The following is a 17,541-nucleotide window of genomic DNA, read 5'->3' as shown; positions in this document are numbered from 1 at the left end:
TATAAAATATTTTTTGGAAGGAGACCATTTTAAGCAGGCTAGCCTTGTCCAAATAGAAGAGCTAGAGATGACACAGCCCCTCCAATTCCCTGAAAAGAGCAAACAAGGCCTTAGATATATTTGTACGGTAAAGGGAAGAGGAATTTTTGGTGATCTGAATGCCTAGATAAGTAAAACTTCTTTTAGCCCAGTCAAAGGAAGTGAGACTATTCCAAAATGGGCATGCACATTTTACTTTTAAATACATAGCACCTGGAGGCCAGAGACATCCCTGAAATCTCGGAGTATGTCCATTAACTGAGGCACAAAAGACATTGGGTTGGAAGGATAACCAGGACATCATCTGCAAAGGCCATAATTTTATCTTCACGTGTACATATGCGTATACCGGAAATATCCCGTGACTGGTGAACAAAGAGTAAAGAAGCAGTGAAAAGAGACAACTCTGAAGAGCTTACCATTTAGTTCCAAAATCTTAAAATCCAAATTCAGTAAAGTAAATCAGTCTATATGACGCCACTAGTTGAGGATGATTCTTGATAGGTTTTGGCAAAATATGGTATGCGAGGCGTTAAACGTGGGGTAAATAGGGGAATGTTGATGTATTTTCCGATAAAATTTCAATAAAATAGTATTTTATAGTATTTGCTGGTGAAACCATTCAGGCCAGGGCCTACAGTATATGTTCCTGAAGACCTGACAAAGTATTATTAAGTTCTGTTAAAAATATATCCATGTCTAATAAATCTCTTTGATCCTGTATCAGTTTCAGGAGGTGAGCTTCATCCATCAATCTAGCCTGAAGAGCAGGATCAACTGATGGGGCACGGTAAAATTTCTCACTGTCCTTTTCAAAATGTATCCACTATGGCAGCTGCTTGATTGAATAGCAAACCCAAAGCAGGATCTTTAATAACATGAACATTACCCTTCTTTTTCCATACTTTGAACATGTTGGCAAGCAAATTGCCCGGTTTGTTGTCCCAGCAAAAGTATTTGTTTTTTGGCATAATCCAATTTATGCTTTGCTTCAGCTAGAAGAAACAATTCCAATAAACAACGGGCCTGTATACAAGATTCAAAAAAAGTCACCACTCGAATGATCAAGTAAAGTATAGAGGCTGAAGCCATAGATTCCTCATGTTTTCGCCTACAAATGTAGTCAATATGACCCAGCATTACGGCCTTTGATGCCACCCAAAAAAGGAGTGGATCATCCCAATGATCAATGTTATCATCGAATAATTAATTCCACTTGATGTCTAAAAAGTTGCAATAGTTTTCTGACTAAGATAAATAGGAGGGGAAGCACCAGAGGTGGGAGGATGTCGAAGAGGAAGGATAAAATAAGGAAAAGCTGATAAGGGCATGTTCTGAAATAACTTTTCACCTACATGTGCAAAAAAATAGGATTTTTGATACTTACCGTTGAATCCTTTTCTCTGAGTCAGGCTGGGGGACACTGGACCATGGGGTTGTAGGTGGGAAGGTGTGGAGTTGGCATTAATGACTGAAATCTACAAATCCCCCCCTCTGCAACCCCTGACTTCAGTACAACTTCAAAAGTGCCTGGTAAGGAGAAGCTATATTCAGTGACACTGTCATACCGAAAAAATAACGAAATACTCAAAACGACTGAGCGTGAGGGAGGGAACGCAGTGTCCCCCAGCCTGACTCAGAGAAAAGGATTCAACGGTAAGTACCAAAAAATCATATTTTCTCTTTCCTCAAGGCTGGGGGACATTGAACCATGGGACGTTCAAAAGCCGTCCCCAGGGGAGGGAACGCTCAGGTTGCCTGACCGGAGAACTGTACGTCCAAAATGGGCATCACCGGAGGCAAAAATATGAAACCTGTAGAACAGCGCAAACGTGTGGACCGAGGACCAGGTATCTGCGCAACAATCTTGTTCAGCTGAAGCCCCATGACACGCTGCCCAGGAGACCGCCACAGCCCAAGTGGAATGAGCAGACACCTTGGCTGGTGCCGGGCACCCGCATCCGAATAAGCCTTTGAGATCACTGAACGGAGCCATCTTGAAATGGTCCGCTTTGTGGCTGGCCAGCCATGCTTGTGGGCGTCGTAGAGGACCAATAGAGAGTCCGTGCGACGAAAGTCTGAAGTTCTGTCTAAGTATATTCGCAGGGCCCGGACAACATCTAACAGTGACAGATCGTCCTGGTCCCTTGAAGACTGTGAAGGTGAGAACACAGGAAAAACAATTTCCTGGTTCAAGTGAAAAGAAGAAACCACTTTCGGTTGAAAATAAGGAACTGTCTGAGGACCGCCCTGTCATCATAGAAAACAAGAAACGGTGATTTGCAAGACAAAGCCCCCAACTCAGAGACCCGCCAAGTTGAGGTAATGGCCATAAGAAAAAACACTTTCCACGTGACAAACCGAAGTTCCACGGATTCCAATGGCTCCAACGGAGCCTGCTTAAGAGCTGACAGAACCAGGGGCAAATCCCATGGACACTACTGGTGGCTGAAACGGAGGATGCACTCGCAAACCCCCTGTAAAAAAGTCTGCACCTCTGGAAGGACAGCCAGACGTTGCTGAAAATAAATGGACAGAGCTGAAACCTGTACCCTCAAAGATTGAATCCGCAAGCCGGCTTACAAACACCCCTGAAGGAAAGCTAGCAGTCTTGGAAGGCGGAACTGGGCCGTATGCACTTTCCGCCGCTCATGCCACATAATACAAGTTTTCCAAACCCTGTGGTAATTCTGTGCAGAAACCTGCTTCCGCGTTTGGAGCATGGTACCGATAACCGAAGGGGAAAACCCCTTAGCCTTTAAGAGCTCGGTCTTCACAACCAAGCCAATAAAGCCAGCTGAGGCAGGCCCTCGTGACTGAATGGCCCCTGCAGAAGAAGATCTGGTCGCAGTGGAAGATGCCAACCTGGGTCTGCAGCTAGTTTGAGAACCGTGGCAAACCATGACCGGCGCGGCCAGTTTAGAGCCACTAGGATGACTGAAGCCTGCTGCTCCCTGACTCGACAGAGCACCCTTGGAAACATGGGAATTGGAGGAAAGATGTAGGCCAGATGGAAGTTCCAAGGAACTGTCATGGCATTTACTGCGAATGCCAAAGGATCTCCGGCCCTCGCACAAAATCGAGGGACCTTGCAAATGTAGAGAGATGCCGTGGCGTTGTCCGATTGGATCCTCACTGGCCTGCCGACCAGGAGGGCCTGGGCCCCGCAAAAGGTCAGATAAATGGCCGGGAGCTCCAGCACATTTATTAACAACCCTATCTCTGATGCCGACCAGGTCCCCTGGAGACAGAGGTTCTCAGTCACCGCTCCCCAACAGCTGAGACTTGCGTCTGTGGTGACAATGATCCAGTTGAGAGTAACCAGGGACCAACCCTGGAGAAGGTTACTGGTAGTCAACCACCAGTGAAGTGATTGACTAGTGCTGTCTGACAGAATCAGCAATTGAGAGGAGAGGTCGTCCGAGCGGCCCGTCCAATTCCGGAGAATCTCCCACTGGAGAATCCGTGAATGGAAGCGGCCGTACTAGATGGTCTCGAAGGTAGAGACCATTGTACCCAGTAACTTCATGCCCAGCCAGACGGATGGCCGAGAGGCAGACAGCACTTTCCTGACTAAGTCCTGAAGGGCCCGTGCAAGAAAACTCTTTGCAGTGCTGTATCGAAGATCACCCCCAGGAACGTCAGACGTTGGCACGGCGTGATGTGACTCTTCTCGAGATTCAGTATCCACCCGTGATACTGTAACACCTGGACCGTGTGATCCAGGTGGAGCTGAAGTTGGGCAGCCGAATCTGCCTTCACGAGCATATAGTCTAAGTAGGGTACGATCGTTATACCCTCGGAATGCAGCAGACTCGCCACCGCTGCCATGATCTTTGTGAAGTTCCGTGGAGCCGTAGCGAGTCCGAGAGGCAGAGCTTGGAACTGGTAATGAGCTCTCCCAGCTGTGAACCTGAGTAGAGAATGATGCCCTGCCCAAATCGGTATGTGGAGATATGCGTCTCTGGCGTCGAGAGCAACCGACAGGAGCGATTCCATGCGGAACCGATCCACCCATAGACTGGCATTCAAGGCTCGCAGGTTTAAAACCGGCCGATAAGTGCCGTTGGGCTTTCGGACCAGGAATAGGTTAGAGTAAAAACCCTGTTTTTGCTGAGACTGAGGAACTGGAGCCATCACCCCCTTGGAACAGAGTGAGCCTGATTTAAGGCCAGTCTCTTGTCCGGATCCTTGGGCAATGCCATGGCAAAGAAACGCTGCGGCGGTGGCCCCTTTAGGTCGATTACATAACCTCGGGAGACAACACCCCTTGCCCAGGCATCTGCTCCTGAAGCCACCCACCGGTCTCGGAAAAGGAGGACACGGCCCTCCACCCTCTACGAGACTGGAAGGACCGAGACCCTGTCCGGTACTCGGCTTCTCGGGTGCCCTAGGGCAGAACCCCTACTGGGGAAAGAGCGTCATGAGCCCTTTTGTTTCTGTGGCACCACCGGCAGGAAGGTGCTCTTACTACCTGTCGCCTGGGATATGATTGTATCAAGCTCGGGGCCGAACAGAATTCCCCCACCAAACAAAAGGGAGAGCGTCTAAAGCGCGTTTAGATTCGGCATCCGCCTCCCAGGTGTGGATCCAGAGTGCTCTGCGCGCCGCGCCTGCCGTAGCTGAGACTCTAGAGGAAATCTGCTCTCCATCTTGTGCGGCCTCACACACATAGTCTGCTACTGCACTAATCTGTTCCACCAGTTCCAGCAACTCCTCTCTGGATGAGTCACCGGAAAGGGCTGCCACTAATTTGTCATACCACTTCTCCATGGCTCGAGAGACCCATGCAGATGCCAACAATGGGCGATTAACAACCCCAGCACCCACAAAGATACTCCTTAGGCATCCTTCTAATTTCCTATCCAGCGGATCCTTAAAGGAGACCTCCCCTTGGACCGGCAGAGCCATGTGCTTGGCTAAAGGAGCCACGGCTGCATCCACTCTAGTGACCTGCTCCTGTGGAAATGGATATAGGGCTGCAAACTTACGAGTAGCATACTTTTTGTTCGGGGTTTTCCAGGCTTCTTCAACAAGATCCGAGAGATCCTGAGAAGCCGGAAAACAAACGACCCTCTTACGCCTCCGCTTGAATGGCCCATCCGCCGCTGCAGAGGCGTCAAGGTCCAGGCAGTCAAAAGACTGTCATACTGCCATAATCAGGTCCTCCACGCCCTGACTTGACGTGGACTCTGAACCTTCTTCTTCTGGCAGAACCTCCTCAATCGGGAGTTCCCCCTCCTCCTCCTCAGGATCTTCCTCCAACAAGCCCCTGGATGGAAGAGGACGCTTATGCGTAGTGCGCAATCTAGTATCCCCAAATAAGCGTTCCATAAAGGAAGAAACCTTCTCGAACCCTGCCGCTGAGCGCTCCATGGTACGGACCCACGGAGGATCAGGGCCCTGGTGACCGACCCCCACTACTGTGGGCGGAGATGGCAAAGTAGGGGCTGGTGCTACTTGAGCCAGTTCCTCTCTTTGGCGAAGTCAGAGATTGAACGGTTCATAACTTGTGCCCACGCAGTTCCTCCATAACAGGAGTGGCTCCCCCTGGCTTCGCACAATTGGGCTCCTGACAGTCCACGCACAATGCTCCTGCATCCAGCTGTCCACATGGTAGTTTAACCTGACACTGGGCACATGTAAAATATAAAGCTTTAGTAGGGGTATGACCCTTTGTGGACTTTTTGGCCGTCACTTGAGCTGGCCCCCTTCCTGCGCTACCCTGCCGCAGCAGGCAGCTCAGGGAAACAATAAATAAATATACACAAATAAATATAACTTGCGGCAATGAATATACAACACTCCCTAACAGGCACCAGAAAAGATTCAGAAAAACTACTTAGCTGCACCCTGCAGAGGGAAAGGAGAGAGATTTCTCTGTCCTTCCTCCATGCTGTGAGTTGCCCACGCAGCTTCCTGGAGTCCTGTATAAAGCCACTGGAGAGCGGGAGGAACCAGCAGTCCATGGCTCCTCCCCCTGCTATACCGAAGCATGCCCCACGGCTCCTTCCTTCAAGTGCTACTCCCCTCTGTGGGGAAAGCACTTGGACTGACCCGTGCTCACATGCGGGTGGTCTGTAGTCGGCGCTCTCCCCACAGGAGCCACCGACAGGAAGCCCGGCAAGATGGGCCCGCCACCCAAGACAACGCTGACTGGACCCCCAGGCCCTGAAGGTCTCACCGTAGTGTTGAGAACGGGGGAAGCGCTCAGCGATATCCCCCTTTTATACGCCGCTCAATGCTGCTTTACACTCCCGCTGTGCGCTGCTATAAGCGGTGCACAGCACCAATAGTAAAAATAAACAAAATAAATTACAAATAAAGAAAAAACCTATACTAAGAAAAAGGCTGCAGCCCTAAATAAAAACATACCTTCCTTCCACAGGCACTAAAACTACAGGGTTTGCACAGGAGGGGGGTGGGGGGGGGGGTGTTTTGGAGTTATAGATTTCAGTCATTAGTGCCAACTCCACACCTTCCCACCTACAACCCCATGGTCCAGTGTCCCCCAGCCTTGAGGAAAGAGAAAAAAAGTGTTTGACACCAAAATATAACAGATGGGAAATCGTTCTGTGAACTGCAGATAGTGGGAGTAGGGAATCTGAGATTTACAAACACTGTGGGCCAACCAAACGAAGAAGGGATTTAAGCCTATGAATATGACACAATGCTTCATTCCTCCTGAAAAATGCCTGCATGTCTTTGGTATGTCATAGAATAAAGCAAATAAACTGAAAAGAGATAAATTATTGCTTATTTCTATAAAGATTTCTAAAATGGCCTGGACAGATTTGTTGGTAACCTTAGAAAATATATTAAATACAGGTTGAGTCTCCCATATCCAAAATGCTTGGGACCAGGGGTATTTTGGATATCGGAATATTCCGTATTTTGGAATATTTGTATACCATATTGAAATGTTTTAGGAATAGGGTCCAAATCTAAACACAGAATGTATTTATGATTTATATACACCTTATACACACACCCTGAAGGTCATTTTATACAATATTTTCAATAATTTTGTGGCTGAAACAAAGTTTGTGTAGATACATAAAATTCATTTATGTGTCATATACCCCTTATACACACAGCCTATAGGTCCTTTTATACTTTATTTTTAATAATTTTGTGCCTTAAACAAAGTTTGTGTACATTGAACCATCAAAAATCAAAAGTTTTCACTATCTCAGTCATTATAAAAATATTCTGTATTTCGGGATATTCATTATTTCTGAATATTTGGATAGGGAAGACTCAACCTGTAAATGAATTATAGTGATATTTCAAACAAATTGCTTTCATGAATTAATATCACACGTGTCTTCAATCTTCTCAGTCAGCCTATTTAAATAGAGAAAAATAGTCACTCTGCTGTTTGGTATCATCGTGTGCACCACACTAAATGGGTCAGAAAAAGTAAAGGAGAGAGTTGTCTGGGAAAACAGAAATAAAATGATAGACAGTCATGTTAAAGTTTAGGCTATAAGACATCTCCAAACAGCTTGATGTTCCTGTGAGTACAGCAGCAAATATTAATAAGAAGTTTATAGTCCATGGGACTGTAGCCAACCTCTCTGAACATGGCCACAAGAGCAAAAATCGACCTCAGATTAAAACAGAAGTATAGAAAATGAGTTAAGGAAACTTCCAAAGAGAACAAATTTAACTCCAATGTCAAAGTACATCAGTGCCTGGTCGCACCCTCTAATGTGTTTGTAAGAAACAGTGGGGTCCATGGAAAAAGACCCAGCAGGACCTCACTTTAAAAAAAAAAAAAAAAAAAAAAAACACATAAAAAAGCCAGACTGGAATTTGCCAAGATGCATATATAATAGAATGGGAGAATGTTCTTTGGACAGATAAGTCAATACTGGAGCTTTTTAGCAAATCAATCACATCAGCTTTATGTTCACAGATGAAAAAATTGGAGTGAAACATGCTGCCCAGTTTGAGAAAGTTCTATCTCAGTCACAGGTCACAAGTCCTCCAACAGGATAATTACCCAAAACACACAGTTAAAAGCACCCAAGAATCATACTTGCCAACTCTCCCTCATCGTCAGGGAAACTTCCTGAAATAGTAGCAATCTCCCTGATTCCCTGAAGTGTCTAGCAATCTCACTGATTGCAGCTTACCCCTATTATGTAGCTGTTATATACTTGGGGGGGAAAAAAAAAAAAAAAAAAGGGAGATATATGCATTTAAAATGGGATCATCAGTGCCAGTTCCCTGTATTGGTTATAAGGTACAATGATCCCTATGGCTACAGGCATTTTTATATTCATATATACCACTTGTAAAACACAAATACTTGTAGATCTTACTATCCGAATTGGGTCTTGTTTACATTTGGATGTAAGTGAATTTTATGGTACGCCTCTCAGATGAAGCAGGACACATCCACTTTACCGCCACGCACATAGGTGTTCCTTCAATCTCCCTGTAATGCTTTTCAAAATTAGGCAAGTATGCCAAGAATGGATAAGAACAAACCATTGCACGATTATGAAGTGGCCTTCTCTGAGCCCTGATCTGAATCCTAATGAATATATATGGAAAGAGCTGAAACATACAGTCTGGAGAAGGCAACCATCAATCCTGAGGCAGTTGGAGCGGTTTGCTCAGGAAGAGTGGGCCAGACTACCTATTGACAGATGCAGACGTCTTATTGAGAGCTATAGAAATCACTTGATTGCAGTGATTGCCTCTATAGGTTGTGCAACTATAGATTAGGTACATGTCGACATTCTGATTGTCGACATTCAGAACAAGCGTTCTAACCGGATACCTAATAAAGATATGAGTTTACCAATTATTGGGTTGCCCTTACTTTCCCAGGGTACAGTAGGACTACAGCCGTGTATCCACTAGCAGATACAGGCACGACAGTACGATTAATTACATTGAGCCGTTTTAACGCCCTTGTTATAGAGGTACTTGGATTGTGAAAGGGTCTGGGGTACTTATCACTTCCCAGTATGCCTATAGAACACAAATTGTTTTGACAATCTCTATATTTCAAGTTGTCTAGTTTTTCAATCAACAGCTGTAGGCATTTTGTCAGAGCTTCAGTTGTATTCTGCAATGATAGAGCTTTAGCTTAAACACTGTTAGTGCATTGTTCCAACAAAGTCATTTTTTTTAAGTCTTGTTAATGCTCTTGATTGAATAGGAGTCAAAACAGCCCTGCTAAGATTATTTATTCTCCTTCAGCATTTTTTTTTGTCACTTTTTTTTCCTTCTTGCCATTGAAGTTGCTGTAGCTGAGAGAGAGCAACCCTCCCCCCTTAATTCCTAAAGCCTACCCCTAACCCCAGTACTTAGGGTCGGGATGCAGGTGCCGGTATTCTGACTAGTGTCGGGATTCCAGCATCGGCATTCTGACCTCTGGAATCCCAGCGGTAGGGATATTGACCGCATCCGGTGACGGAGAGTGATGCACCATTCGGTCAGCTGTCTGGCATACCACATGAGATGTCATAGGGTTTCGGCTGCAATACATCTCAATCGATGACAGGTTGCAGACCCTCAGGAAGCAGGCTTCAAAAGGTGACAGCCATGTGGTTTCTTAACATACTACTACCTTAGGTTAGGAGTATGAGGTCCAGGTTTAGCTTCAGCATGTAGGAGTTTAGCTTCAGAATGTTCGATGTGTAGGAGTCAGAAGCAGGTTGGTTTAGGATTTGTGAGAGCAAGTGGCCCAAGCAGGCTGGGCTAACACCCCTTCATGTCTGTGGCGGGTCTGGTAACCTCCACCTCCTGTGGCTACCGTTCATTGGGCCTGATTCAGACCCACTCGCGAGCGGCTGTCCGCTCGCAAGTGGGTCGATGTTATGGACTGAGCATGCGCACGACGGAGGGAGCTCCGTCGTGCGCATGCGCCAGACGCGACGAGCGAAGGAAAGTCCTTCGCTCGTTGTGTCCGATCAAAGGGGGCGTGCTGTCAATGTTGATTGACAGCACGCCCCCTTTGGTAGGCGTGCCGGGGGCGTGCCTCCCTGACGGGGGCGTTCCCACGGGAACGCCTCCCGTCAGAAGCCGGCCCACTGACATCACTAGTGATGTCAGTGGGAGTGATTTTGGCTCTGACAGAGCCAAAATCACTCCGGAGCTTGCGGTTGAAAACCTCAACCGCAGGCTCCGGCTCGCAATTTCGATGGTCGCGATGGTTGCGACCATCGCGGCCATCACAATGCACGCTCGTATAGCCTGTGGGTGGTGACCCACAGCTATACGAGCGTCCAGGAGGACGCTCCATTTTCATGGAGCCCGGCCCTCATTCAGAGCGTGCGCTCTGCTCAGAGCGTACGGCTCTGAATGAGGGCCATAGTTTTCTAGTTTTCACCTATTTATTTTCTCTATGGCCCTACTCTCTCTCTTCGTTATTATTGTTCTCGCACTCTCCTTTTTACTCTTACTCCTTTGTGCTCTCTATCTTTTTGTTTCAACTTTCCCCTTGTTCCGTATCCTCCCCTTTTTCATCCTATTCTCAATGTAATTCTTTTCTTCCTTCCCTCACCGGAGATACTAAGGGCCCCATTTATCCACAAGACAAAACCCCTTTAGCACTTGCTACAGGGGTTATATCCTCCTTTCAATATTGAATAAACAGAGGTAAAAACTAAGATTACCACGGTTTGTCACTGTATCACTTATGTCATCTATAGATGGAGACAGCGATACGGTCCTCATTGCCAGCAATGGGGACCCAGCAACAGCCTTCCAGGCACTGCCAGGTCCCCATCCAGTGAAACGGTCATGCACATGTGCTGACTAGCAGTCGCGTGCATACGCATGACACTGAAGCCCGTCGCAGGCAGTGTTAGGCTGCTGGCAGCTCAGCTGAGGATGCAGTCTACGAGGGGGCAAGTAATGTTAAATACCAGTGGCATATTCATTAGAATTATACTAAACAAAATATGCCGCTGGTATTAACATTCATTGCTAAATGGGGCCCTAAGTTCGGAGTTGGGTAGAATGTGGAGGGCAGACCAAATGAAAGCCGAGCTGGATCAGCTGTAGGACCAGATAAACAAGCTTGTCTAACACAATATGCAATAAAGAGTTCTACGGTCTATAATACATACCTACAAATACATATAATTCGTATGAAAAGAAGAATTATGTCAATGTTATAATGTCCAAGCAATATACTTACAGTAAATCTCTTCTTTTTTTCTCGATGCTCATTGCAGCTGGGAATGTGTACACTGGGACAGTTTACAATCTGATCCATTGTTTAGAATGCTCTTATATAGAGACAATGTAGCAAGCGTGAATTGGTATATTAAATAAAATTGATCTGAGGAGTTACAAAATTCCAGTATTGAACGAGTTACTTTATCAATTTCATCTTGTTACCTGCAGAAGACAGAAAAATAATCTGTGGTTACTAATGTGCTCTGAAATCTCTCATAATTAAATCACTAACATCAGACCTCAAGTAGAGATCTGTGAGCCGTACAGTTTTTTTAAATTAAACAAATAAAAAAAACTAATTCAAACATACATCAAGACAAGGCTACAACCAAGAACAGAGAAACTACAACATCGCTTTCAACATACAGTTAATCTAAATATATGGAAGTTAGAACAACTATAGGGAAGTCAAAAACATATCAATCAAAACAAAGAAATGGAGAAAAGGGGAGAAGTTAATTAAGGATATGAACTTCATGAAGAAAAGATCTGGAGAAGTTCTCAGTCTGTGGAAGGCCAGCATATCTGCCAATCACAGCTTCATCAAACCTCTCTTCACACTGCATTCATGAAATACATGTTGTAATAAATCGCTAGCTTGTATTTGCGTGTGTCTCCTCTTGTTCCTCTTTCTTCACCCATTTTTTATTTTTCCTTTTTATTTCCGTAATTGGTCAACTGTTTTTTCGTAGCTTCATGTTTCTCGCTCAATCCTTTTAAGTCTGCCCTTTTTATACAACTCCCCAGTTTTTATCCATCACCCACCAAATTCATTTTAATAACATTGAGAAGTAAAGTAAGATTTAGTGTTTGTCATCCACTAGCAGAAGCAGGAATTTCTAATAAATCATTGAAACAAAAATTAAATAGTGAAAAGTGAGAGGTATGGGTCAATATCAAAAATAAATAAATAATTTGCATACCAAAATGTGTGTGGTATGTTAAGCCGGGTTCACACTACTGCACAAGACAATATGTCGTCCGTTCACGCGGATCGGGTCGATATATAGGGCACATCATCTAGTGTGTACCCATGAAACGCGCTGCTGCGGGTCTTTTGTCTGGGTCGTTGCTTAGAACTGCATGCACGCCCAATGGAGCGACCCAGCTGCCAATGCCAGCAAGGTTAATGGTGGCGGTGAATGATATACATCAGGAGGCCGTTCACCAGAGCGAGCAGTGTGTACCGCCTGAATAATTTATTCATCGGCACCTTCGGGCGCCGCATTGGCAGGACGCTAAGTGTGTAACGCAGCCTTAGTTCTCATGTCAACATACATAAGGTCGACATGAGAATGTTGACATGGTGACCATGTTGACATTCATATTGCCTACACGGATGACATGTTGACATAATAGGCCGACATTCTAATGTCCCTGGTGGCCCAGTGGTCACTTACCTGATCCCAGCAGCAGCTTCAACTTCTGGGTCCAGGCGATCATGTGACCAGCAGTTCCGACACAGACATGTGACTTTGCGGAGTTCCGATGTGTATTTTCTCCCTATCCCTAAACCCTACCTCTCACGCCTAGTGCTTAACCCTAATCTCACACTAGTGCTTAACCTTAAGGCTCGTCTTCTGCCCAGCTCCTACTGCAAAATGACATTGAGAGTATATACATAGGGCCATATCCAATTAGCTGTGATAAGTTCCTCATACAGTACATCTAACCTCATTGCGCGCTAAACAGCCCTTCTAGTCGTGCCATGCTGTGGCGTGACTCGGTAGCACAGAGCGTCTTTTTGTGCAACATAGAACGCACAAGCAGCTTCTGCTGATTAAAATGATATGCAGCATGTGCGTCTGCGGGTGTATCTATGTGAAAAGCTACGTTACAGTTTCAGCAACTGTAACATAGCTGTTTGAAAGCATACACCCACAGTTGCACACAGTACATAGTTATGCTGCATATCATTTAAATCAGCAGAAGCTGCCTGTGCTAAATATTTGCATCTCTGTGCAGGAAGACGCATTTGAAGGTAGAAAGCCACAAAGACACTCTGCGTTACTGAGTCATACGGAGCTCCAAAGTTATGTGTAAAGCGACTTGTAGCACACGGGGAATAGATGTATGTGGACACATCTGTACCTGACAATAGTTAAGATTTTAGCAGGGTGGTCTGTGATCTACCAATTGCGCAATATTATCTTTGTATCTCCACTTAGCTCATTCCGTGTAAAGTACACTTTCATTGAAACAACGTGTAAATCAGATGTGCGCTTAAAGAATATCTAGACTGATATAATCTAAATTGAATTATGTAAATTAGCTTTAACTCAAATTGTACTGGATGAGGATATGAAATCTATAGCAAAGCAGCAAGTTCTTATACTCCACTAAGCCCATCCCTGCGGTGTTGTAGAAGTGAACTGATCGCTGATGCTGGACACGCATGCATGGCTGGAGAGACTCGGGAGGGATCCTACGGATCTATCTATCCTGGTAACGCTTGTGATCAGTAGCCCATTGTCTACAGCGGCCATCACCATCTAGAGGTGGCATTGGTACCAATGCATTCCAGAGCTTGGTAAATTCGGCAAAAAAAAGCAGCCCCATAGAATCCTATGGAGGCTGCAGCATATATAGCCTATATCTGCCGCAGACCCTCCTAGATACTTTCAGGGGATACTGTAAATTTGCGGATATCCCCCAAATTTACTTTGGTCAACAGTCCCTTTGTCTGTACACAGCGGAGAGACATTGTGTGAGAATACAGCCTTATCCATCCCTAGAAGTCAGTGACATCACTAAAGTACAAAGTGCACTTTATTAAACACTTGTCTCGGCCTCTTACACCGACTTTACATGCACTTCAGATAGGCCAATAGCACTACGCATTTTCTATGGATTCTGCCCTGTACACAATGAGCTTTTACACTGAGGTACTTGATATTTCCTGTTACAGTGACTACAGAAATCAATATATCTGACACGTCCTCATCCGCTCATTGAGAAATAGTCCCAGTTATGGCTCTATATTATAATTTATTTACAAACTCATGCATTGTCTTAAGTGATTAAATTAGTATTCACCTTGCAAGCACATACATTACATATACACACACACACACACACACACACACGGGCCGCGTAAAGTTGTCCATGAGAAACAGTCTCCACTTAGGTCAATTCCAGCCACGTTAAGGGTTTGTCCCTGTGCTTTATTTATGGCCATGCCAAAGCAGACTCTTACCGGGAATTGGACTCGTTTGAAATTAAAGAATCGTTTTTCACATAAATGAAATAGGAACGGTATAAGGGAAAATCTGAAATTTTGCATCAGAAAACAGATAATAAGTTTCTGGAGAAAACGGATAATACGTATAAATCTCTACATGGTATAAAATAAAGTCCATTGTGATATATCTTTAACGACAGTGAAAACCAAGAAAGCTCTCGGACACCTGGTTTTTCATTGACTTGATTCACTCAAATCATCGCTCCCGTTTATCATACATTAAGGTGTTGTACACCTATTCCCTCCTCAACAAATGCTCTATAGAATAGTGAAAATTACATCCAAATCCATCCAGTGGTTCTTGAGATTAGCTCAAACAGATAGACACCTAGCAGGGACTTTATTTTAAACTATGTATAGCTAAGAGTATTGCTTCCTCGATATCTAAGTGCTAGCATCTGAAAAGCTGTAACCAGGTTGTGGTCTGACTGAAACAGCAGATTGGGGGAAGAAAGATCACTTATTTAAAGCCCAAATTGTGGGATCTATCTTGCCGAAAGATCTAATAAAGATTACAATGGCAGCATTTGTCTTTTTCAGTGTATATATATATACTACATTAGTCCTTCGTTTCTGTTTGCATAACTGATGAGAAGTGAGACTTTATCGTTTTTACAATTCAAAAATCGACCACGTGTTGAATTCCCTTTGTGATCCATGACAGATGGAGGTTACATATATACTCACAATTCTTAGCCAACAGTGCACTAAATAAACAGGATACCCATTGTAAGCATTAGAAAATAAAAAACGCCACACAGATAGGGCACTGGTTGGAATCAAACCCATGACTCAAGCTCTATGAGACAGCAATGCTAACCACTATGCTCCAGCAAACATATTTGTGATTCTCTATCATTTTGGCAAATAACAAATTCACTTTATGTATAGGCCACATCAATGATTTGATATGAATGGGGTAAGCACAGTGTGATGCTGCTAAAGACATACCATTATTTGTTATACAAAACCTGACAAATTATATCCTTTATATATGTATAGTACCCCATGGGCTAAGCACAGTTTAATGGTCTACTGTCACGACCAGAGATATTATAAATGTATCATTTGATTTTAAAACAATGAGCAACCTCCAATATTGGCTCTACCTACTATAGGGTGCGGAGTCTAAAGGGTGATTCTCTTTGTGACATTTACTTACATTCAAGTCAGTGAACGGTTTTATACCACTATCCGATTATCGGGCTGATCAGCCGGTAATTGGTTGATCGGCCCAAGAATTGGATAGTGTGTATGCAGGAGCATTGGAGTGTTTGAAGCCAATAGACTTCAACAGGCTTCAAACGCTCCTACAACGGTCAGATCGGAGCAACTGTATTGCGTGTGCTGCACAAGCGATCACGTTCCCGACCTCTCAATTCCATTCAAGAGAGGAAAGTACTCACTATGGGTGCACAGGTGCTCAGTATGTACAATTAGGTGCGAATTCGCACCCTTCGCATCTAAATCGTATCAACCCCTATTACATGGTACTCTCACTAAAAAGCGGCTAGCTCTAAAGCCATTGGTAGGGCAATTATTCATTATTTTAATATTTTCTTATTTTGACAGAGGTGATTTAAGTGTCAATAGTGGGCCACTGACTCTGCTAAAGCTTCCCCCTCTTGGGGAGCACAAAATGTAATCACTGCCTTAAGATAATTAAAAACCCCAAAAGTAAAACAGACTTTCGTGGCCTTGCAATGAAGAGGGTTCCACTTCCAATAGTGCATATGCCCTTTGGACTCTTTGGCTCCACGAAAAGGGATAAAGAGGTCATTACTAGGCACTCAGTAAGATTGTTAGGAAGCACCACAGAATTCTATAAAGCTGTATTTTAAAAGATTTTATTATTATGCTTTCAAAACGCACATCAAAAATAAATCAAGTAACAGAAGGTTGTACACCTTGCATATGATCAAATATGTGAGTGACTCCGTACAACTGCAGAAAGCAATATACAAAAATCACAGTTGATCGGAAAAAATGTAAGAGACTGTACATACACAGGCTAAGCAAATAATCGGTGTGACCAAAATTAAGAGCAATCGGCTTAAACCACCAATATTGAAATGCTCAGGTGGAGAAAGAAGGAGGGAAGGGAGATAAAAATCGAAACTGGGTCCCAGTTGCCAGTACAGGTTGAGTCTCCCATATCCAAAATGCTTGGGACCAGGGGTATTTTGGATATCGGAATATTCCGTATTTTGGAATAATTGCATATTATAATGAAATGTCTTGGAAATGGGACCCAAATATACACACAGAATGCATTTATGTGTTATATACACCTTATACACACAGCCTGCAGGTCATTTTAGACAATATTTTTTATAATTTTGTGCATCAAAAAAAGTTTGTGTACATACATGAAATTCATTTATGTTTCATATACACCTTATACACACAGCCTGAAGGTTATTTTATACAATCTTTTTAATAATTTGTGCCTTAGACAAAGTTTATGTACATTAAACCATCAAAAATCAAAGGTTTCATTATCTCAGTCATGCAGAAAATATTCCGTATTTCGGAATATTTGGATATGGGAGACTCAACCTGTAATAGAGAGTGAGAACACAGAGAAAATAGTTGTGTGTGGGCACAGAATATATAGCCAAAGAGATCTAAAGTAAAAAGGTCAGAAAAACCTTGGGGGAGGCTCCTTTGAGGTGTGGAACTATCAGATGTGAACAAAGTGTTGCTTGCACATCATTTTCAAAGAGGCGTATCTTGTATTCCTCCACGGCTTATTAGAACATCTTAGGCTATCCGGGGAAGGCACATCTGCACAGCATAAAGCTATATTTCCAAATTCTAACTTCCAAAGCAAAATAATTTTTATATCAAGAGAGAATTCCAGACACCTGTAACCGCCTCTATGTATGTTTATGAAGAGTACAAAACAGGGAACAAAATTACCTAGCGATATCTATATATTTTTTTACAATGTGGAAAGATAAGTTGTTAAAGGTGATACGTACCTCAAATGTAAAAGGCCAGCAGTAAATATTACCCTTTGTGGTCATTCTCAGATATATATTTATGAAGAACTG

General features: G+C 44.0%; 1 protein-coding gene across 1 annotated transcript in view; it reads right to left on the bottom strand.

The window, feature by feature from the left end:
- Positions 1 to 17,541, bottom strand: part of SGK3 (serum/glucocorticoid regulated kinase family member 3) — an 86,795-nt gene that overhangs the window by 47,566 nt on the left and 21,688 nt on the right. Inside the window, exon 2 of the mRNA XM_088469345.1 lies at positions 11,204 to 11,406. Within this exon, the coding sequence (XP_088325471.1) occupies positions 11,204 to 11,281 (78 nt within the window). The 5' untranslated portion in view covers positions 11,282 to 11,406. The remainder of the gene's footprint in view (positions 1 to 11,203; positions 11,407 to 17,541) is intronic.

Source organism: Taudactylus pleione, unplaced genomic scaffold, assembly GCF_031769625.1.
Source record: "Taudactylus pleione unplaced genomic scaffold, aTauple2 ptg000090l, whole genome shotgun sequence".
Lineage (NCBI taxonomy): Eukaryota > Metazoa > Chordata > Amphibia > Anura > Myobatrachidae > Taudactylus > Taudactylus pleione.
The sequence above is the reverse complement of the archived record's forward strand: the minus strand, read 5'-3'. Positions and strand labels throughout refer to the sequence as shown.